Consider the following 24091-nt stretch of genomic DNA (forward strand, 5'->3'; position numbering starts at 1 on the left):
TCCTAAACATTTTGCCAAACATCACACACACTCCTATCCTCCTGGTGGAGATCTGTGCCCAGAAGGGCACTTTTTCTAGTTACATCTGAGAAAGCCAGTGAGAAGAAGGGCTGTTCTGTGTTCTAGTGAATGGTGTCGTTATCCCCCGCTTTGTCTCAGGTGTGGGCGCGGGGAGCGTGCCAGACTGGATGAACTGAAGGCCGACACAGAAACCTGCAGAGGGCACAGCGCTGCCACCCGGGACCGAGGAGGACCTCTGCTCTGCGCAGGTGAGGAACAATTAAACTGAGACGCGTTAACGTTCTGTCACTGTCGGGCTGGAAACCTCATGTGTCCACAATGTCCCACATTGAGAACCACCGTGTCTGGAGTAGTCTACCCAAGAAAATACATTTGTTTATTTCTGTAGTTCTGTCACAGGGTTGTCTTTGACACGTGTAGAGGCTTTAGTTTGTAAAACATTCCTTAACGTTAACGTTGAATCCAGAATCCACAAACGAAGTAAAGACTTGATGAATGGAACTGATCAGAGAGGCTCCATGTAACGTTAACAACAGCAAAACTCTATCAAAGATCTGTCCACGTAGTCCAAAACACTGCTCATTATTTATCATTTAGATTCTGTTCTACAGAAGTCCGCTGAGAAACCTGTGGGGTTCAACCGGAGCTTATTCACATGCACTCGAGCGGCCAGGTGCGTTCTTCGCTCCTGCATGATCTGGTTTAGCTGCTGACTGTTTTTAAAATTTTTATTTATTATTTTCTTCTGTGGTGATATTTCAGTTGGTAGAACAGTCGTGAGTCAAAGTCAACAACGGGTTGGTAAGCGATAGAAATAACGTAATTTCTTGGGTGAACTACTCCTTTAAGTTCGGGTATAACGGCCCTGATACGAGCTGTCTACATAAACTATTGCTACTATTCTTCAGCACAAACGCACAACTTTGTATATCTCGTCTTGTAGAAGGAACTTCAACAGTATTTTGGTTGAAACTTATTGACAACACGTCAATACAAATGCAACTTTTATGAAAAGGGAAAATCCAGAGGGAAAAACGATCATAAAAGTTTGGAGTTTCTACTGTTTTCAATCAATAAAGCCCTACTGCAATATGTAACTCCCTTAAAAATAAGTGTATGATGAAAGAGCTCAAGAACCTGATGTTGGATAGGAATTTGTGGAGGGCAGCGATCCAGGAATCCCGAGTTGGTGTTGGCTAGACTTCACTCTCGCAGCAAGAAGAAGAAGATGAAACCTCACAGCAGAATCAATCAGAATCATCATTGACAAACTCAGCACTAGAATAGGCTTGTTGACTTGCTGACATTAAAGTATGTGTAGTAGAGAGACCGAAGACTCTCTGGTTTACACACCGGTGGTTTTCAAACGTTGTGGGTAATTGAAAATCTCATGGCACACCTGTATTTGTGGGGAAAATATCCGATCTCCAAGCTCACACACGTGATGCGTTGTGAGCTTGTAGTACAGCTAAGTAGTAAAATCTGTAGCTTAGCAGCTTGGAGCTTTACTGTAAGTATACCGTGTAATTATTATTGCGGTTTTGGAAAATGTATGAATCGATGCAAACTGTTTCGCACACCCGGATTAAAAGTCTAAAAGCAAGTGCGCATGAACGGTGAACATCAACAATAGATAACCTGGCGCACACTGCCACTTGCAAGGTACAAGCAGGATGATTTTCAATTAGAGCAACGTTCCAGTCACGCACGAGTCACTTCATTTTCCCAAAATAGTGAGGCCAGGTTGAAACGTGGTTAAAATACTGAATAGAATAGAATTTGCCTCTGTATTGGGGAAACTACTGATGTACTGAATTTAAAAAACGATACTTTTTTATATACACCTGGACTTGTCTTGCGGCACTTTGGGGAGCACTGCTGTACACAATATTATTATGTAAATATAGGCATGTGCAGTGGTGTTAACTAAGTACATGTACTCAAGTACTGTACTTTTGAGGTATTTTTCTTTACTTTACTGGAGTATTTTCACATTTCTTTACTTTTACTTGTACTCTCAGAGGCAAATATTGTACTTTTACTCCACTACAATTATTTGAATACTTACAAGTTACTACTAGTTACTTTGTAGATTTTGATTATTATTACAAAACATATATTAACCACTTCAACCCTATATTATTAACATTTCGGCCATTTGAAAATAGCTGATCTATAAGCTCACAATGCCTCGATGTGACGCATTGTGAGCTTGTAGATCTGCTTCTTTCAAAAGATTATTATACATTTGAAAACCTTAAATGGGACATTCTGCACAATGAGTACTTTCACTTTAGGTACTTTACGTACATTTTCAAGCCAATACTTTTGTACTTCTACTCTTTTAATTGTAACATAGTATTTCTACATTGCATTATTGATACTTTTACTTAAGTAAAAGAATGTGAGTATTTTGTCCACCACTGTGTTGATCTCCTCCCTGTAGGTTCACTGGGCCGCCGGCAGGGTGGGCGGGGCTTGGTGACCCATGGAGAATTACTTCCAGGCAGAGGCCTTCAACCTGGACAAGGTGCTGGACGACTTTGAGCAGAATGAAGGTGACCACGTGCAACCACTTCATTAATACTATTATTATTTGATTAAAGCCCCCTAACCTTGCGTCACCAGATTTTCCACTTAGGAGGAAAGCCTGGTCTGTGTTCCTAAATCGCCCGTGTGATCTGGTCTAGGCGTGGCTTATAATAAATAAAAAGCTCTGCGTGGCTTTGTTTTGGTCTCCCCGCTCCCGTAAAGTTATGGTTGTTTTGGTCTCCCCGCTCCCATAAAGTTATGGTCACCCCTGTTTGGTCTTTGTCTTTGTTTTGGTCTCCCCGCTCCCATAAAGTTATGGTCACCCCTGTTTGGTCTTAGTCTTTGTTTTGGTCTCCCCGCTCCCATAAAGTTATGGTCGCCCCTGTTTGGTCTTAGTCTTTGTTTTGGTCTCCCCGCTCCCATAAAGTTATGGTTGTTTTGGTCTCCCCCCGCTCCCATAAAGTTATGGTTGCCCCCGTTTGGTCTTAGTCTCGCCAGTCACTACGAGTTGGAATAAAAGATGGATATACCAAATAAACTATTCCAAGAAGTACTTGTCGGATTCATACGCTGCAATGCCACATCAAGATTGAAAGTTAACATGGCCGAAGTCTGGACTGGTGACATGATCAGTATGTTTGTTCTACAGACCATTGTAAATGTACAGACAGTTATGGACAATTAATATTGTATTATGGATATGTAACATAAGATTAGGACGTTGGCAGACAGCTTTTTATTTTCTTTTTCAAGCAACAAGAAGACATTGACAAAACAGAATATGATACGTGATTACTTTTGTGAGCAATAAATCTTCTGTTCCCGTCTATTCCTCCAAGATATGAAATGGAGGAGGAACACATCAATCGATTTTGATTGATAGATCTGAACGCGTTGCTCGCTCGTCGGTGACGCCGTTACATAAGAGCTACGGCAAGGAGAAATGATGAGCGGTGCTGAGAACGCAGGTGTGTCAGACAATCTGCGACTTTTGAGTAATATTTGCGGGAGGTAAACAAGGGTGGGAAGAGTGGGAATAGGATTAATTGGATTAGCCGTTTCCCCTGGGCGTGTGTGGCTGCGTGTAATTGGTGCAAAGCAATAGAGTGGAGGGGATGATGCATCGCCCCTCTTCACACTTAGCCTCGGTCCCAGGCTTACTCATCTGCGAAGAGAAAAGCCTGGTCACAACCTAAGCCTATCGGCGGAAGTGTCCGTCCGGAACATCCAACAAATGTATTTCCCCCGGATACGATATTATTCCGACCAATCACAACACTTGTTTCATTCACGGAGAACGTAAACTGATTTGTAAAGCATCAACGTAATTTCCTTGAGCGGTACTTCCGCCAAAATCCCGCAACATCCGCCCAAAACAAATGATAGCCTCTACAGCTTAGGTCTTGCCCAGCGTGCTTCACACTTCACTCTGCACTGGGGCAGGACACAAGGTGTCTCTCTGCACTGGGGCAGGACACATGGTGTCTCTCTGCACTGGGGCAGGACACATGGTGTCTCTCTGCACTGGGGCAGGACACATGGTGTCAGTCACTCTGCACTGGGGCAGGACACATGGTGTCACTCTGCACTGGGGCAGGACACATGGTGTCAGTCACTCTGCACTGGGGAAGGACACATGGTGTCTCTCTGCACTGGGGCAGGACACATGGTATTAGAGTAGAGGGGAGCATTTTCAAAGGGGGCTTCCAGGGGATTTGTTTGTACTAGGGATGCACCGAAAGGGAAATTCTTGGCCGAAAACTGAATACCGAATAGGAAACAGTTGGCCGAAAACCGAATACCGAATATCCGAATATGATTAATATTATACATCTTTTTTCCTACCATTGCTGTCATTGCCGTACCTTAAAGCTATACCTGATTTTATGGCAAAATAAATGGTTATGGCAAAACTTAACTTAAATAATAATCACTATTATGGGTCCATAAAACATTTATTCAGCCCTCTTGAATGCATTAATTGCATACACTATTCGGTGATATATTTTCTGGCTATTCGTGCCGAAACCGAATAGGCCGAAAATGATTTTTTTGCCATTTTCTGCCGAACATTTTTTTACAGAATAAATAATCTCTCAATCACCTGGTAATGACTGTGACACAGTCCTGTATCTGAAAGGTCAGAAATGCTGTCCTTGCAACCACAATGTTTCCAGCCGGACAGGTCTAGTCCACTTAAGCACTATATACTTTGTTGTACAACAAATAGCAAAAATATGTTGACATACAAGCTTGTAGATGTTTGGAAAATTTGAAAGATTTAGAAAGCTTTTGCCTATAATCCCATGTTGAAAGTGGTTATCACTTAACATACCTACACCCGCACAGTATCATTGGTATGAAGTGTAACTGAATATCGCTGTTTTAGTATCCTCACTTATTAACCTGAGTTTGATTCTACAAATGTTATGTTATGGTTATGGCAAAACTTAACTTAAATAATAATCACTATTATGGATCCATAAAACATTTATTCAGCTCTTTTGAATGCATTAATTGCATACACTATTCGGTGATATATTTCTGCCTATTTGGGCCGAAACCGAATAGGCCGAAAATGCATTTTTAACCATTTTCTGCAGAATATTTTCTGCGGCCGAATATTCGGTGCATCACTAGATTGTACAGTAATTGTACAGTCAGTAAACAAACATTGTGTTTGTTGGGCTTTCTAAATGCGTCCGGTTATTCTATGGGGATGAGATTCTTCGCTGCTTCTTCAAAGGTGACCCTTGGATTGATGGCCTTACTGGGCGGGCATGCATGCACGCACGCACGCTACGTTACGTTATTTGACCCTCAGTGTGACTTTAGTGTGTGGATTTTGGCTGCGACTGATTATCTGTATCCTTTGCCAGAGGTCCAGCACGGCAGATTAAAGCGAGATCTATGATTATTTGCGCGGCGGTGTCGTGTACTCATGAGGATATTTGTCTCTTAAATATTGTCCATACTTGTGAGGGCCAAATATCCTCGCGAGTACAGTCTGGAATGTGAGAAATAGACACTAATGGGAGGACCATTTTAGGAATCCTCACAAAATAGCTTTTATAATGGTTTAAGAGGTCTTTAGAGTTAGGTTTAGAACTATGTGAAAAGATTCAGATTGGATTTAGGATTAGGCATTGAGGTTAGGTTTAGGAGTTTAGGAGAATTATGCCAATTTATACTTACTTGAGCGACACCAAAAATAGCCGATCTACAAGCTCACAAAGCGGTATGCTGCGACACGTATGAAGTTGTAAGCCAGCTATTTTGTGTGTGTGTGTGTGTGTGTGTGTGTGTGTGTGTGTTGTTTTAAGAATTTCCTCCCACATTCCACAGCATTCATGTGTCAGTTTGACTGATGGCCCCCAGGGGGAGCAGAACAGATTGGCCCATTTTCAGAGAACTTCCCAGTTCGTCCACAACACTTAATTTCCCAAATCGGTGCCAACCTCATTTCTCCAACCATCCCCCCCAGGACTCCAACACCCCCCCCCCCCCCCCCCCGATCCCTCCTGTGTCTTTAATAGCGCTCACTAAGTGAGACATGGCTTCCGTTGAAATACAAGTTTTCATTGGTTTGCGACAATCTGCTACTTTCTAGCGTTTCAAGTGAAGTGAGCTTTTTATGGTTGTCCATCCTTCCGTCTTGTCCCTCCACCGGTTCGTCTGTCCGTTTGTCTGTCCGTCAGTCCATAAAAAGCCTAAGAAACGTTGCGAGTGAAGTTCTGACACAAATGTCCACCTGGACTCCAGGATGAACTGATTAGACGTAGGAAGTCAAAGGTCAAGGTCACTGACCTCACAAATCGAACAGAGATTCTTATCTCCATATTTAAAATTTAGTTAGTCTTTTCTCTCCGTAAATGAACGGCTATACTACAGCAAAGCCACAGAAAAGCATCAACCGTTTGCTGCTTTTGAATTTGAGTCATGAAAAGTAACTGTTTTGGACATAATGACGTTTCCACTCCACAGAGACGATATTATACATACTGTATACTGTATGACACGTCAAATAGTTACAGATTCAGCCACCATGTATTTCTGGTTATTTATGCTTTCTATCCTTTCAAGTAGTTTTATTTGTACGTCTCTAAATGTTTTGATGAATTGAACATGGTGGACCCTCTTGTAAACAAGTGCAATGCTTAATTGGGTCGTCCACTCACAGTTAACAGTCTTTGTATTGAGTTTGTGCTTGAAATGTACTGTAATTCTGCAAACTGTTAATAAATATTTCAATCAATCAATCAATAGTTGGCTTTTAGTAAATTTTTTAGTACAAAAACCAAAAAGTATTTACGGCCTTTTGACAGTCAAAAGGTTAGTCTGACTGTATTAACTAATATTTGTGAAACCTAAAAACTTCAACAGTACAGTAGGGTTCAACAGCACAGTAGGGTTAGCGTATATTTCATCCACTCTAAGCCTGATTTTATACTGGCCTTGCACCGAAAATCCACAAGCTCACAATGTGTCGTGGTCCGACGCATTGTGAGCTTAAAGATCAGCTATTTTTGGTGCAAGACAAGACACCTCCTGTTTTCTCTCCCAGATGAGACGGACTCTCCCACCACGCTCTCGGACGCCAAGTGGACCCAGATCCTGGCCCCACCGGCCCACCTGCTCTCTCTGAACCCTGCCCTGACCCACGCCGACCTGAGCCCCCAGGAGAGCAGCCTGTTGCCCCCCTTCAAAACAATCGGGGACCCCGACAGCTCGCTGGCAGGTGGCGACCCCAAACGTCTCCTCCCCGGCGGCCCCGACTCTGCTCCGTCCTGGGGCGACGAGCGATCGGCGGATGTCCACAGCCCTCCTCTGCCCCAGCCCAACATCGGAAAACTGGTGGGAACCGACGACCTTTCGCCGCCGTCTCCGGCGCCCTCCAGTGGCGTCCTGGAGAACGGCCGCCCCAGCAGCCCAGAGCTCAACGGGCTCAGCCCGGAGAGAGACGGCGGTGGCTCCTCTCCTCTTCCGGTAGGATTGTTACAATTATTACATAATCGACTAATTGCAATTATTTGAGATATCGCAATGATTTTTTCCTAATCGTCATAATCGCGTTTCACAATGATGCGCGACCTCATCACACCTGTACACCCTCCAACGGGCACTGTTCATCAAATACATTAAATAAATACATGAAACACGTAAGCTTGTAGATCAGCTTTTTCCAAAATTGCAGTAATTTCTTATTTGTATATTATACAAATATATATATATATATATATATATATATATATATATATATATATATATGGTATATTTCAGTTATTTGTCATATGCCCTGTGCACGAATTACGAAGCCTACAAGGCAAACAGACATTTTACCTTGTTTCAATGCCAAAAAACAATGAGTTAATTACAATAATTTTGTTGTGACAATTAATGCTCAATCTAAATGTGTAATGTTGTCAGCCCCATCTTCCGGACGTCCAGCCCGGCGCCTCAGACCAGCGTCCCCATGGACTCACGCAGGAGGAGGAGGAGGAGGAGGAGGGAGGTCTCCGAGCGGGTCACATTCACTTCACCTTCGAGGGCGGGGGCGGACTGGAGGAGCGGCGCCCGACACCAGAGTCGGTGACGGCGGCGAGCAGCGAGGTTCACGAAGAAGAGGCCGTTCTCCTGCAAGATTCCGGTCACGGAAGACGGCGACGAACGGGAACCACGAACGCCGCCGTCGAACTTGTCCAGAACGGGGGCGGAGGAACGGTGGCCTCGGACGTCAACGGGAACGAACAGAGCTGTATGTCTCCCGACTCGCGGCTCAAAGTGGTCAAGGAGAGGGTCGCCAAAGAGGGACACACAGCTGCCCAGCTCTCTGAGATGATGAAGCCCCTCCCCTGCAACGGCGTGGTGGAGCACGAGAGACTGGACTGCAAGGCAGATGAGGAGGAAGAGGAGGGCATCTCTCCCAGTCCTGTTCCCTCCAAAGAGGAGGAGGAGGGCATCTCTCCCAGTCCTGTTCCCTCCAAAGAGGAGGAGGAGGGCATCTCTCCCAGTCCCGTTCCCTCCAAAGAGGACTCTGTGACGGAGGAGAAGAAGGCAGATGAGGAGGAGGGCATCTCTCCCAGTCCCATTCCCTCCAAGGCAGATGAGGAGGGCATCTCTCCCAGTCCCGTTCCCTCCAAGGCAGATGAGGAGGGCATCTCTCCCAGTCCCGTTCCCTCCAAGGCAGATGAGGAGGGCATCTCTCCCAGTCCCGTTCCCTCCAAGGCAGATGAGGAGGGCATCTCTCCCAGTCCCGTTCCCTCCAAAGAAGACTCTGTGACGGAGGAGAAGGAGATGGAGGAGAGCAAACAGGACGACGTGGGAGGTGGAGGTAGGCGGTGTCACCATTATTACATCATCGCGATTATTCGAGATAATCGCAATTATTTTTCGCAATCATTCCATACATTTTTCTAAAATAGCAGAAATGGCAACACATCACTTTGTGACGTGTTGTAAGCTCACAGATTAGCTCTTTTGTACATTATTTAAACATTATTAAATGTGTCTGAGTTCTTTGTGTATTTAAGTTGTTTGTCATATCTGCCCGGTGCGATTTGTGATTGCGAAGCCTCAAAGGCAAACAGAAATACAAATTGTAACGTTCCCAATGTTCAATGCAAAAAACACAATGAAATCGTTAAAGGTGTAGTGAAGTGAAAACTATCATTGTCTCTGTTCCATTTAGTGTAGAGTGGTTCTCAAACATTTGAATTTAAAGGTCCCCATAACTCTGGGAGTATACAAATGGAATTTGTACAAAGAGGGACACTCTGAGTGTACAAATGGAAATTGTACACTCAGAGTTACAGACCCGTACGGGGCCATTTGGGACCCACTCAAGGACACTTTGAGACCCACTGAGTGTTTCCAGTGAGCCAACATGCACAATAGCAGCACCCTGACTCTGTTTGACCAGAATGGAACAGAGCCTTCATTAGCATCATTGGTAACACCTGTGAAGGAAGTAGGGAAGGGTCCCAAGTTCTTTCCAAAATGTCATGTGTGCATGGAGCCCATTAATCGCCAACCTAATCTTGTAATCGTGACAGGCCTAGGATCAGGGGTGAGCGGCGGCGTCCAAAGCAAAGTGACCAACAGCAGCAGCCGCCTGCAGCCGGTCAGTGTGCCGTACGGCGGGGCGCGGCCCAAGCAGCCCGTCAGCCTCAAGCTCCAGATGCCCCGCCCCCTCTCTGGCCACCAGGTCCAGAACCACCTCAGCCCTGCACCCTCGCCGCTCGCCGGCAAGAACAAGAACTCTGAGTCGGGTCACTGTCCAGAGCTGCCGGGCCCCGCCGGGGCTGCCGGAGCCGCCGACCAGGGCGCCGCGACGAGCCGAGATGGCGTCGTGGACTCACTGTCGTGTCCGATGCCTCCTCCTCCTCCGCAGAGCCCCGACAACGACCTCCAGGCGGGCCAACAGCAGGGGGCGCTAGTGTCCAGGAAGGCGGTGGTCAGCGCCCTGGGGGAGGTGGCCCCAGTGTGGGTGCCCGACTCCCAGGCACCTGTCTGCATGAAGTGTGAGCTGAAGTTCACCTTCACCAAGAGGAGACACCACTGCAGGGCCTGTGGCAAGGTCAGTGTTCTCTAAGCGGTAACCAAAGGTCCTTCAGGCCATGGGGAGGCTCCAGTGGGTCCCCGGGTTAAACGGCTCTTTGAAGAGAACGGATCTACAAGCTCACAACACATTGTGAGCTTGTTACTTTCGAAAAATGCTTACAAAGGTTGTCAAACGATTAACAAACTGCGTAAACATAAGACGAAAGCAAGTGAGAACAACAAACGCATGCACGACACACATCTGTGTGTGTGTGTGTGTGTGTGTGTGTGTGCGCGCCTGCGTGCGCGCATGTGTGTGTAGGTATTGTTGCAACAGCAGCAGAGACCAGTGTTGCCATGTCTCCTTATGATAAGCGACTTTGGGCTTGTTTTTGTGTAGTTGCGGGTTGAGCTGTTTTTATTGAGCTGTTAATTTGGGCTTGCTTCCAATTATTTATTTATGTTATTGTTCACAAACATTTGCATGTCAAGGCCCAATATATTTGAATATATTTGACTTTACTGAGGACTTTTTTCCATTAAAGTGCCCACGTGGCCGCTTCTTTTGGGTTTGTTTTCATAAGACCTGGCTGCTTATTTCCTCTCGCGAAACCTGGCAACAGCGGCGGCCGTTCCTTCCAACACAGTGCCTGAAAGCGGAGCCGTGCACTGCTGTGAATGCTGCTTAATTTCCCCTGGTGGTAAACAAACACGCGCACTCTGCCACTTGAGCTGGGAGGAGCAGGCAGAGCAGTAACACTGACAGACACCAGCACAGGGCAGAGAATAGACACAGCACTCAATAACATGACTCAACTGTGTGCGCTAGTAAACCTGCAAACAAGCCGGCCATGTTGAGGTCAAGCTATTCTTCCATCAGTTAAGTGGTCACTAACAGTGGTGGAAAGTAACTTAAGTTAATTTAAGTACAATTTTGAGGTACTTTTACTTTACTGAGGTATTTCCAATTCTCCACCACAATTATTTGAAAACTTCAGTTGCTAGTTACTCTGTAGATTTGAACTATTGAAATTAGTGACATACATTCAACTCTTCAGTCCCATTTAAACTTTGGCTATCTACAAGCTCAGAGATGCGACACAATGTGAGCTTGTAGATCTGCTATTTTCAAATGATTTTATTTCATACACAATTGCTTGTGACATGGGACATTCTGCACAATGAGCACTTTTACTTTTGGTACTTTAAGCAGGCTATATTCTGACGCCCAATTAACCTCTTGAGCTCTATATTTCAAATACACTATAGTGGAAATCTACAAGATCTACAAGCTCACACCGCATCGTGTTGTTTGAGTGTTGAGCTCAGCTTGCTTTAGATTTTTTATAAAAAAAATTATAAAAAAAATTATATGTACGGTAGTTATTTATTTTAAGTTATTTTCTCATAATTAAATAAATAAATAAATAAATTTAATACATTTTCCACCATTGTCGCATACTGAGTTAATTAGCCATATGCAGGTGTTGGTGATGTGCAGGATATCATTATCTATGTCCATCCAAAGAAACTGTGTTTTTTTTCTCCGAGCTTGATTAATACTCACTGTCAAACTTGTTACAAATATCTTTTTCATTTTCTGTTGAGCAAGTAAAACCATTGGTGCAAATTGGATGTTCCATATTGTTGCTTAGTCAGGATTGCGTTTTCTATTATTCATGTGTGTGTGTGTGTGTGTGTGTGTGTGTGTGTGTGTGTGTGTGTGTGTGACTGTGTGTGTGTGTGTGTGTGACTGTGTGTGTGTGTCTCAGGTGTTCTGTGCGGCGTGCTGTAGCCTGAAGTGCAGACTGGTGTACATGGACAGGAAGGAGGCCCGGGTCTGCGTCACGTGTCATTCTGCGCTGACCAATGGTGAGTCGCTTCACAGTCACACACAGCGGATCGTTCAGAAACTCAATACGTGAACTACGGTAGTTGGAATAACGTGTTCCTTCCATGCACTACGTCCAACCGAGGAAACTCCCCTCTGTCAGGTGAAAAGAAGCGGCTTGGACTCCTCATGCACTGAAGGAAGCATGAGGTCAGTCCGTTGCTCTCCCCAGGTGGGCAGAGGGAGTGTAGCGCCCAGGATTACATTTGATAATTGACACTGGGTGAACAAAATGGGTTACAATAATCACAGGATAAAATGGCAAGTAAAACAAATAAACTCAATACGTGGCTAAACCTCCCGCACATACACTAAGACATAAATGGACCATGTCATCATGAATACAGTAGCGACAGTCCACACTGAGTTCTCAGCCTTTTCAGACTTGCATTACCGACCTACTGTATTCCAAATCCCCCTTTTCTACATCCCTTTCTTTGAACGTTTTTGTGTTCCATGAGCCCCCTACACACCAAGTAAAGCTAATGCATTATTTTGCTTTTATTTCAACGTAATATGCGAATGAGTTTTTTCCATTACATTTTGTTTTACATTTTTAATAGCTTCTAGAAGCTCGAAAATAGAAAGCATGTTTTTTTTCCCCTGGACCTCAATTTTGAAGCAGCTTTTTAAAGCTGTGTTCTAGCCTTCAGTTTCAGATTGTGGTCCGGCTTGGATCAGTGGAACTATCGTCGTAGTATACAAGTAAGTTCCTACATGGCTGTGTAATCACAATGACAACGTATTATGTTAATGTTAATACAATAAATAAATAACTGCATTTACAGCAGCTTGCCTTGGCAGGCATCTAATTATGATGCCAGTGAAATGCCAGCAGTCCGTGAGAGAGAAAAAACAACAACGCCACAGTCATGAGCATGAGTCATGAATCCCAAGGACAAAGCAGAACGCCTGGTGCCTTCGTTATGTAGTTTCATGGCTACCGGCACAAAGGACCAACCAAGGCGGCCAGTCTCACTTTGCATGGGGGGTCGGTTAGAATGCTGCGGGTGCTCATCTGTCCTGCCTGCTGCTCGTTAAGCGTAAGAGCATCAGATTTGGGGCACATTTAACCTTAAATTCTGTTATTTTATGCATAATATTGTCCTCAACTCTGTTTTTTGCAGATTGATCTGATTTCATCGCAATCCATGCATCTACATGTGTTGTAATTTAGATAAACGTTTTACTGTTTAATGCAACCATTAATTTATTTACCAGTTGGGAATGTCGTTATTGGCAAACATTTTGCTTGGCAAGTGAAGAACTATGACAAATGAAAAACGATCACGAAGAGGAAATAGAATAGACAAATATGTCGGAGCAGACACAATGAAGAATTTACATGAGTTGGATAAGTATATGATAAACCCCTATGAATGAAAAATGTGTTTGTCCAATTCTTATTATTCTGTTTAAAACCTGAGGTGTCTCATTCCAAAAAAAATATAGATATTTCCATAGCTATACCTTGAGCCTCTTGCACACGTGATATTATATATATTTTTTTATTATATATATTTTTTTTCACATTGGCCTGTTATAGCACCACCAACAGGTGGATTTTAGCAAAACACATTTTTGGAACAAATCATCCAATTGCCATCAAAGCCCTAAGAAGAAATATCACCCTTTTCACATTGGCCTATTATAGCGCCACCAGGAGGCCACAACCTGACCTGGCCTTGTGGAGACCTGTGCCCCAAGGGGCACTGTTTCCTTCTGCTGTATAGTGTACACTACAATAACGTTAGCTTGACCTTGACCTTGAATGGAGTTTAATAGGAGAGCAATGTTCATCCATGTAAAACATAAATGGTAACCGTCAGGTTTCTGTGTCAATCGCTAAAAATAGGACTCCTTTCCACCGTAAGATGAAGTAAAGTAGACCACTGGTTCTCAACGTGGGGTCCGGGTACCCCTAGGTGTCCTTGAGGGGGTTCCAGGGGGTCCCCAGCTAAATGGAACCAAATAGATCTGTCTATTAGAAAAAACACATGACATGCATCACGTCCACATCCCAAAATCAACACCTCTCGAACTGTGACACACTCATGGATTAAAGTTGTCAGTTATAAGATTAAAGATTACTAGAAGGAATCAAACCGGCAATATACATGCTGTTTAGAAGCATCTTCCAATAAATCCCAATGCTGTCCGATATTTCATAAAAGCAAAAGGTCAAAGCCGTCTGTGATTTCTTCTAGTTGGCTGGGCGCTACACTCCCTCTGCCAACCTGGGGAGAACAACGGACTGACCTCAAGCTTCCTTCTATGCATGAGGAGGAAAAAAATGGTTCAGTCATGACTCTCATGAGGTGTAGTTTTAGTTTTTTCTGCCTTAACGCCTGCTCTCTTTCCCATCACCTCCTCTCCCTACACCTGCAGTTCACTCCTGGGAGAGCCAGCAGGTGAGCGGCTGCAACCAGAGCCCCAACCCCAACAACCCAGCGGAGTACTGCTCCACCATCCCGCCACTGCAGCAGGCGCAGGCCTCGGGGGCACTCAGCTCGCCCCCGCCCACTGTCATGGTCCCTGTGGGGGTCCTCAAGACGCCTGGCTCCGAGGGTACGCAACCACCCGCCCCCACCCAATGGCTGACGCGCCCATAAATCCAATTACCACTTTATTTTTAGTATTTGCAACCTCTTTGAAATGTGTAGCCGTGATTTCCCTTCTCCTCCTCCTCCTCCTCCGCTTGTAGCTCAAGTATCAAGTGTTTTGTGCGTACGTGCGTGCGTTTCTTTCCCCCTGTTAGTTCTGTCCTTGTTTTTTTGCTCTGCTGCTTGCAATGAGTGTTCGTGAGTTTTGTTGTACTTGTATTTTTTATTATATATGTCTGTGCTTGACTGCTTGTTTGAGGGTGGGTTTGTTTATTCGTTGGAACAAATCACATCATTTATTTACTGCGGTGGTTCTCAAAGTTGGGTCCTTGGGGTTCCCTAGCTAAATGATTGATAGTTAGGGACCAAATGGACCCTTATGGGTCTGTGACTCTGTGAGTGTACGAATGGGACCAAATGGACCCTTATGGGTCTGTGACTCTGTGAGTGTACCAATGGAACCAAATGGACCCTTATGGGTCTGTGACTCTGTGAGTGTACCAATGGAACCAAATGGACCCTTATGGGTCTGTGACTCTGTGAGTGTACCAATGGGACCAAATGGACCCTTATGGGTCTGTGACTCTGTGAGTGTACGAATGGGACCAAATGGACCCTTATGGGTCTGTGACTCTGTGAGGGTACCAATGGAACCAAATGGACACTTTATTATGGGTCTATTTGGTCCCATTCGTACACTCACAGAGTTATGGGTAAGAGTTACTAACCGTGACGGAAAATGTTCGTCAACTACCTTTTTTCACTGACAAAAATGTGCCATAATGACTAAATCTAAGACTATATATACTAAAACGAAACAAAAGTGTTAAGGAGGGAGTAGTGCAGAAGAGATTATTCCATGTTTGGGTATTTTCAGCATGCAACCAAGTGTAAAATCAGGCATTACGACGACATCAAGGACCGCCAAAATTCATTATTCACTAAATCTACTGTAGATTTAGTAGACTAAAATCGTACGATATTTAGTCAACTAAAGCTAGACTAACATTAAACATTTCGGGTGACAAAAATATGTCTAAAGCTAAAATAAATGTTTGCCGTCAAAATCAACCCTGCTGCCCGTCCCTCCTCTCCAGGGTCGCTGTCGCGTGAGCAGAGGAGGGTGTGGTTTGCCGACGGCGTCTTGCCCAACGGGGACGTGGCGGAGGAGGAATCAAACCCCAAACCTCTGAGTGACGATGGCCCCGCCCCCTCGTCACCCTCCTCCAATAAATGTGCTGCTGCTGCTGCTGAGTCCTCTGAGGTAAGCCCCGCCCCCCTCGCCCCCTCCAATAAATCTGCTGCTGCCACCGAGTCCTCTGAGGTAAGCCCCCTCGTTGTTCCCCTCCTCCAATGAACACTTTAATTACCCAGGGTTATTTAATCCATTACATTATAGCGCTCAGTCGATTTATAAACACGGACCACTTTTACCGACGGACCGGATGTTGTTCCGGATGTGGCTGTATAGCAGCTAGATATAGCCACACTAGAGTCGATCGACAACGGGAGGTAAGAATAAATCTATCGCGACTAGCGACTGGACAGCGGAGGGCCGTCTAACACAGGATGTTTTTTTATAATTAGACGGGATGATTTAGATTGCGAGTTATTAACGTTTTAAGATTTTAGTTGTCGGCTAAACAGGGGAGGAACATTTTCGATGACGTCTCACTGTTGCGCAACATCGAGGATTGCACAACAGGTGCTTCCAGGCTGTGGAGCGATGCGATCCGTTTTCATATCAATAAACTTCGTCTTTTGGATCAAACTTCGTCTTGGGCGTCAGGTGTTACTAATAGAAAGGACAAAGAACTTCGTCCTGGGCGATTAATATGCTGAGGTAGGCCCACCTGGAGGTTACCGTCGCAACGACGAGCGGTGGTGGGAAAGTAACTAAGTGCATTTCCTCAAGTACTGTAGGCCTACTTAAGTACAATTTTTGGTAAAGTTTGTACTTTACTTGAGTATTTCCAATTTCCAATACTTTTACTTCTACTCCACTATACATCTCAGAGGAAAATATTGTGCTTTTACTCCACTACAATTATTTGAAACCTTTAGTTACTAGTTTCTTTGAAGATTTGTATTATTATTACAAAACATACAGTAACCACTTCAGCCATATGTTATGTATATATTTCGGCCAATCTACATAATTAGTACTTTCGATACCAAATACTTCTGTACTTTTACTCAAGTGCATATTGAATTCCGGCCTTCTACTTGTAAAAGAGTATTGCAATATTGATACTTAAGTAAAACATTTGAGTACTTTTTTCCACCACTGACCACGAGTCACCTGCACAACATTAATGTTACAGCTTAGTGCCATTAGATTAGCTTGTTAGGACCATGTTGCCACACATTGTGTGTTGCTAAGAGTTACTAGCTCTCATACAGAGGCTGCCTTTGTCCAGGGCTCGTGGTGAGTAGGGGTCAACAGCTACTAAACAAGGTTCAAAAGGAGCATTCCACATTGGCTTTGGCAGAGTTAACGGCTGTGTCCACACCAAGCACTGGAACTGTTCTGTAATTACTGTATATTGCTCACCACTGCTGCTGTGCTGCTGTTGTTGTTGTTGTGGTGGTGGTGGTGGTGGTGGTGGTGGTGTCATAAATGGCTTAAAGTTCTAGTTATACAGTAGTGCTTGGTGTGGTGGATGGCTCCACAGTGATAGCACTTGACCTAAGTGCTTGCATATGAAAGAAATACACACTGTTTACACAACTGTTAGAATAACGCCTTGAAAGCTACAATCCCTGTCGCGTTTAGAGTTTAGTCCGGTTTGCCATTTTGCTTCAATAACGTTATTGACACTGTCATTCTGTAGCTATCGTACCGGCATCTAAATGTCGGCTAAATGTCTCAATAGAAGAGTAGGGAGACCAGATCCAGCCATTATAGATGTGCTAGTTATATTGTTTCAACACAATGGTTTTGAACTTCGGCCACATTTGTACCACCATCACTTCAAATGGGCCCTTATGGGTCTGTAACTCTGAGAGTGTATGAATGGACCCAAATGGACCCTTACAGGTCTGTAACTCTGAGAGTATGAATGGAACCAATTATACACTCGGAGTTAGATTAACATTTTACACTGTAGATTGGGGTCCCAGGGATAAAATAAAAGGTATCAAATGGGGCTATGTAGCCTAATGCACACCAATCAGGCGGTTCTTCAATGAAGAATATATTGATCATCATTGATCTTGGTATTAACATAGTCTACAGTACAAAATTTAATTAAATCCCAGATGTGTAGCTTTTAAAGTTTCACTTGTACAGAACAAACAAAGCAGGACCTGTGCAGGATGATGAATGAAAAGCGTTGGAACTACTTCATTGACAGTTGAACTGAGTGGTTGTCACAATGTCACAGCCTTGACGACGTTTCATCATTTTATCTATGCTGCTACCATGCTAGTCACACAGTCTACCATGCTAGTCACACAGTCTACCATGCTAGTCACACAGTCTACCATGCTAGTCACACAGTCTACCATGCTAGTCACACAGTCTACCATGCTAGTCACACAGTCTACCATGCTAGTCACACAGTCTACCATGCTAGTCACACAGTCTACCATGCTAGTCACACAGTCTACCATGCTAGTCACACAGTCTACCATGCTAGTCACACAGTCTACCATGCTAAATGGTAAATGGTAAATGGTGCATTTATATAGCGCCTTTATCCAAGGCGCTTTACATAGATTGTGCATTACATTCACCCATTCACACACCGATGGCAGCGGAAACCATGCAAGGCACCAACTAGCACATCGGGAGCAATTAGGGGTTCAGTGTCTTGCTCAAGGACACTTCGACAGTAACTCTGGGGGAGCCCGGGTTCGAACTGGCAACCTTGCGGTTCCCATCCAGGCACTCTACCCCTGAGCCACCGCCGCCCCAGTCACACAGTCTACCATGCTAGTCACACAGTCTACCATGCTAGTCACACAGTTGGTCCGTCTGCACTTCAACAATGTTTCAGTGGTGGAAATCAGTCACTAAGTACATTTACTTAAGTACTGTACTTAATTTTGGGGTATTTGTACTATACCTTTACTTCTACTCCACTATATCTCAGAGGCAAATATTGTACTTTTACTCCACTACAATTATTTGAGAACCTTATTTACTAGTTACTATATTTGGATTATTATTAGGAACTAACCACTTCAGCAGTGAGCACTATACATATTTTGGCTATTTGAAACTAGCAGATATACAAGCTCACGGTGTGTCACGATGTGACACATTGTGAGCTTCTAAATCGACCTGTAGATATATATATATATATATTTTTTACTTTACATTTTTATCCCACGATTTTGTAACCCAGTTTTTCTTTTCACCCAGTGCCAATTATCTAAGTAATCCTGGGTGCTACACTTCCTCTGCCAACCTGGGGGGGGGCAGCGGACTGACCTCATGCCTCCTTCTATGCATGAGGAGTCCAAGCTGCTTCTTTTCACCTGACAGAGGGGAATTTCCCCGGGCGGACATAGCATGTGGAAGGGACACGTTATTCCGACCAGTTCTTTCCCCTCCATCAGGCGCCCCGGCTGGCCAGGGGGAGGTAGTTTTAGAGACCAGGATTACGGCATGTTTTTGTGAGGGTATCTACCCTAGGGGACACGGGGAGAACATGCAAACTCCACACAGAAAGGCCCTATCACCAACCCCCGCCTCGGGTATAGATATTTCTTTAAACATTTTGAACTTGCTAAATGAGACATTCTGCACAATGATTACATTTATTTTTGGTACTTTAAGTATGATTTGATGCCAATACTTTTATTCAAGTAAAAATTTAATTCCGGACTTTTACTCGTAACAGTATATCTATATTTCAGTATTGATACTTTTACTTCAGTAAAGAATGTGAGTATTTTTCCACCACTGGAATGTTTATGTTATGGCTGGATTTCTGACACTTAAACGCATGAGACCAAGTTCCCTTGTAGATCATTCTTTATTAACGTGCACTCAGTATACACGGATGCTACTGGCTCGCAGGCCGGTCCTCCCAAGAAGCATAAGCATTTCAATCACAGAGGTACACATATATACAGTAGATAGATCCCACCCATAAAGGTGGAGCAGAATGAGAGCAGACAGGATGGGGAGGTGAATAAGCAAAGGACCATTTGTTTACAACACAAAGGAAGAGAAGGGGGGGGGGGGGGGAACAGGTGAGAAGAGGTCCCAGGGGCAGGACGTAGACACAGGAAGAGGGGGGGGGGGGGGGGGGGGGGGGGTACAGGTGAAAAGAGGCTCCTGGACAACAGAGCAAGAACAAGTTCTGTTGTTATCACAGCATGGCTCCGTGCTTCAAAGCTCGGTCTGTATAGGCTCATTTAAATGTATTCCAATGAGCTTTTGGTGATGGTAAATTCCTCGTCAAATCCTTCCTCTTGTTAATTAAACAACAGCTTAATTAAACAATTAATTGTGAATTTCCCATCAATATCAAAATAATACATCATAATACATTTGAAGAAAATACATAATCTCACTAGCTGTCACTCATTCTGGGTGAACTGACTTAGGGAAAAATACCCCCTTTGATCACATTTACATCTATAGAACAGTGCCACTGGTTTTGTCAAATAACCCAGAAAACATCATATATTTCAAACAATATTTTCTTTCCGGGTATTGCATTTAGCTTTTTTAGCAATGATATCAAACTGGCATGCTGCAGGTGTCGATTTTCACACCTTACACCTACCTCCCTTAACTGAAGGAAAGAAGTTAACATGGTATAGACATTATTTTCCATTTCATCCTATGAGTCAGGTCATCTTTGGTGTGCCTGATTTTGGTTAGGAGATTTTGTACTTGGTAATGTTATTTTCTATATAACACAATTTTCACAATTTACATAATACAATTGTTTTAACAACACAGATCAATCCCACTGCCTCCTTGACAGCTGCAATGGGACATCTTTTCCCCTGGCTGCATCGGCGGCCATCTTCTGATAGGGGTGTGTGTGTGTGTGTGTTGAGGCGGTGGGCAAGTCATATGTCTGTAAATCATCATTCTGGCAGCCTTGGTCAGACGTGGGACCGGCGGTTGTAAGCGTAATTTTCTTCATTCCTGTGGTCCCCCTCGGAGTCATAATCTTCTTCATCCATGTGGTCCCCCTCGGAGTCATAATCTTCGTCATCCCTGGGGTCCCCCTCGGAGTCTGAATAGTCTCTACTGTCCACTCTTTGCATGTGATGTCTTTCTGACAGCATAGTAACCGCGCTAATCATTGCAAGCTGAAGGACTTCTGCCTTGTTTTTATCCTGTTTCTTCTCTTTTTCTTTCATCTCGTTTTCGACGTCCTCTGCATGAATTGCATGCTTGATGATTTCTGCCGGATCAGCGGTTCTGTAGCCAATGAGAGATTGTTTCACACGTTTAGAGAGTTTGTCATGCATGTTGCTTATTAGCTGGCTGGCCAGGAATGCTTTTGCAAACGGGTCGTTGGGGTTTTCCCCTCCCCCGTAGGTCAGAATGTATTCCTCCAGGCGGTGGCGGAACTGACTGATCGTTTCATCTTTGCCCTGCTTACAGTTCTGCACTTCAGTCAGATTTAATATCGTTGGGAAGAGTGTCATAACCTTCTCACACACTGCATCCACAGCAGTCATGTATCTGCGATTGTCCTCAAATTGTACAAGGACAGGCCTCTCATCTTGATACATTTGGGCGACATCTAGGACTGCTTGCATTTTCGAAGGTTCCATATTCTTGGCACAGATGTCAAGTACCTCTTTCATTGTAGGTCTGTATGTACGACAAAAGGCCTGCAGTTCTTTAGTCCAGCGGCATCCTCCCACTTCAGTAGGCGTTTTCAGTGTAGCTGCGTATTGGCCTATGTCGTCTGGAGACCACAGGCGTTGTACCATCATTACATCACCGTACGGATTGGCTACTTCTATCATGGGGCACTGTATGTCAGCCAGCAGTATGTTGTCCCCGTCCTCCTGGTCCATCCATGGGTCAGAATAAAGTCCATTTGGGGTGGGGACCCCGCCCGGCAGGCGACAGTACTCTGATGCACCCTGTGTACGTCTCGCTGTCCCAGGCCCTCTTCTAACCTGTTCATGTGGCGGTGTGCTGCCCTGGGTGATGGTGGCACTGCTGCGATGAGGCGTTGTCCCCCTATGTTGGCCAGGGGTGGACAGATGCATAGATGGGAGCAAGGTCTGTGGTTTTCGAGATCTTGGCTGTGTCGTGCCCGTATCGCCACTGTTGGCCAGCTCTGGGCCAGAGATGCCAGTGCAGGATGGAGCTTCTTTCAATAGGCCCAGTGCAGCAGAAACCAGGATCGTCGTTGGAGTAGTCAGGCTTGTAGTAACATTCTCCAGGCTCAGCGCAGCGGACACCAGAATTGGAGTAGAGGCCTGTAGACCCCGACTGGCTTGCATGGGGGACTGCTGTGAGGGAGACAAAAAAGAATTCTGAGGAGACAGTGGTCTGTTCTCTTCCCTCAAAGAATATTCAGGGGGAGCAAGTAGCTGGCTCTCTTCCCACAAAGAATCAAAGTTTGGTAGTTGTCTCATATCACTTTCTCGTTGTCTAAATTGTGCTTCCTCCATCCACAGTGAAAATACCTTTTTGTGGCGGTTGCATCTGTCAAGTTTGTGTGTCTTTACTGATTTTTTCTTTCTCAGTTTCTTCTCCGCTTCTTTTAGCAGTCGCTCTAAGGCAAGCAATCTTATTATACTCAAAGAGCCTTGTTCCGGAAAGCCCATGCGTTTCCACTCATCAATGCAGCATAGCGCTTCTGTACCATATTTTGCAAACATGTCTTGCATAACCAAAGACCATCTCTCTTTGTTCTCTGTGGCCGAAGGGGCACTTTTTTTATTCCCCATATTGAAATACTGTCAGATAAATGCTTTACAATACATACAGAGATCTAGTCTATTTAACACGGTTTTCTTAAATGCAACACGGTATTGTGTTGTCTTGCTTGACGTTCTTTTCTTTACTTAAAGCAAGCACTGTATCTTTATGTCATTCTGTGACGACAACAAATTGTATGTTGTATTGTAACAGTTAAACAAGTTGTCTTTGTGCTTTCAACTTAACTTTCTTTGCAAGCACCTTTCTTTATGTTGTTTCAACAAGGTTCTTTGGCTTGACTTATCTGGCAAGCACGGTTCTTTGTGCTGCAGCTGACTTAATGCAAACAAGGTGTCTTTATGTTTTTTTATGTTGTTTTACAACAAGGTTTAACAAGGTGTCTTTATGTTTTACAATCTTGACGTTAATTCAAGGTCTCTTTTCTTTTCTGTCCACTAGGCTAGATTTCTGTATTTTGTGCTTTAAGCATACTTGACTATTACAATAGGTAGGTTGGCAAAATATGGTCTTTAGAATTTATAATTAGCACTTCAATTGTCTGGAATTCGGAAGGTTCTCACCGTTTCAGTGTAGCCACAGGGTTTTTTTAAATCCAGGCGTTGAAACTCCATAGATCTGTCCTTTGGAGCCGTTTCGTTGATGTGATGGACAAAGATGCATGCAGCATTGACTCCTTTTGTAGATCTGTCCTTCCGGAGTTTCAGACGACACAGGATCCCACTTCTAGACACCAAATGTTATGGCTGGATTTCTGACACTTAAACGCATGAGACCAAGTTCCCTTGTAGATCATTCTTTATTAACGTGCACTCAGTATACACGGATGCTACTGGCTCGCAGGCCGGTCCTCCCAAGAAGCATAAGCATTTCAATCACAGAGGTACACATATATACAGTAGATAGATCCCACCCATAAAGGTGGAGCAGAATGAGAGCAGACAGGATGGGGAGGTGAATAAGCAAAGGACCATTTGTTTACAACACAAAGGAAGAGAAGGGGGGGGGGGGGGGAACAGGTGAGAAGAGGTCCCAGGGGCAGGACGTAGACACAGGAAGAGGGGGGGGGGGGGGGGGGGGGGTACAGGTGAAAAGAGGCTCCTGGACAACAGAGCAAGAACAAGTTCTGTTGTTATCACAGCATGGCTCCGTGCTTCAAAGCTCGGTCTGTATAGGCTCATTTAAATGTATTCCAATGAGCTTTTGGTGATGGTAAATTCCTCGTCAACATCTGTCATTCCTACATGACGACTATCGCCAAAGTCACGTTGTTGCAAGCTCAGCAGTAGGCTACAAGCAGACCGTTTCACCAGAGGTTGCTCTTTGACTGTTTTTCAATGGGCTAAGTGGTGTGCTTAGCAACAAGCAAGTGCTCACTTCTGTTTTCACCAGTTCCCCTTACTGCATTTTTCACCTAATTTATTAGTTATGCCAAAATGTTTGGTTTTAGGGTTAGAACGCAGACATTTCACATAGTCCCTGTCACTGCTTTTAATTATTCCTCCCTTTAAAGCAGTGGTTCCCAAGCTTTTTAGCTCAAGACCTAAAAGAGAAACAGATCTAGACGTTTTGCCAGGACAAAAACGAGTGAAAATCGAATAGAATTAGTTTTCTAATGTATTGATTTTA

At 44.3% G+C, this 24091-nt stretch overlaps 1 protein-coding gene across 3 annotated transcripts in view; it reads left to right on the forward strand.

The window, feature by feature from the left end:
• Positions 1–24091, forward strand: part of zfyve9a (zinc finger, FYVE domain containing 9a) — a 56298-nt gene that overhangs the window by 10460 nt on the left and 21747 nt on the right. For all 3 annotated transcript variants that reach the window (XM_080778650.1, XM_080778651.1, XM_080778652.1), the window contains exons 2-9: positions 160–269; positions 2468–2579; positions 7118–7539; positions 7981–8884; positions 9606–10129; positions 11865–11964; positions 14372–14551; positions 15684–15850. In XM_080778650.1, coding sequence (XP_080634776.1) covers positions 2510–2579; positions 7118–7539; positions 7981–8884; positions 9606–10129; positions 11865–11964; positions 14372–14551; positions 15684–15850 — 2367 coding nt within the window. In that variant the 5' untranslated portion in view covers positions 160–269; positions 2468–2509. The remainder of the gene's footprint in view (positions 1–159; positions 270–2467; positions 2580–7117; positions 7540–7980; positions 8885–9605; positions 10130–11864; positions 11965–14371; positions 14552–15683; positions 15851–24091) is intronic.

Source organism: Protomyctophum bolini (assembly GCF_963924005.1).
Source record: "Protomyctophum bolini genome assembly, chromosome: 12".
NCBI classification, from domain to species: domain Eukaryota; kingdom Metazoa; phylum Chordata; class Actinopteri; order Myctophiformes; family Myctophidae; genus Protomyctophum; species Protomyctophum bolini.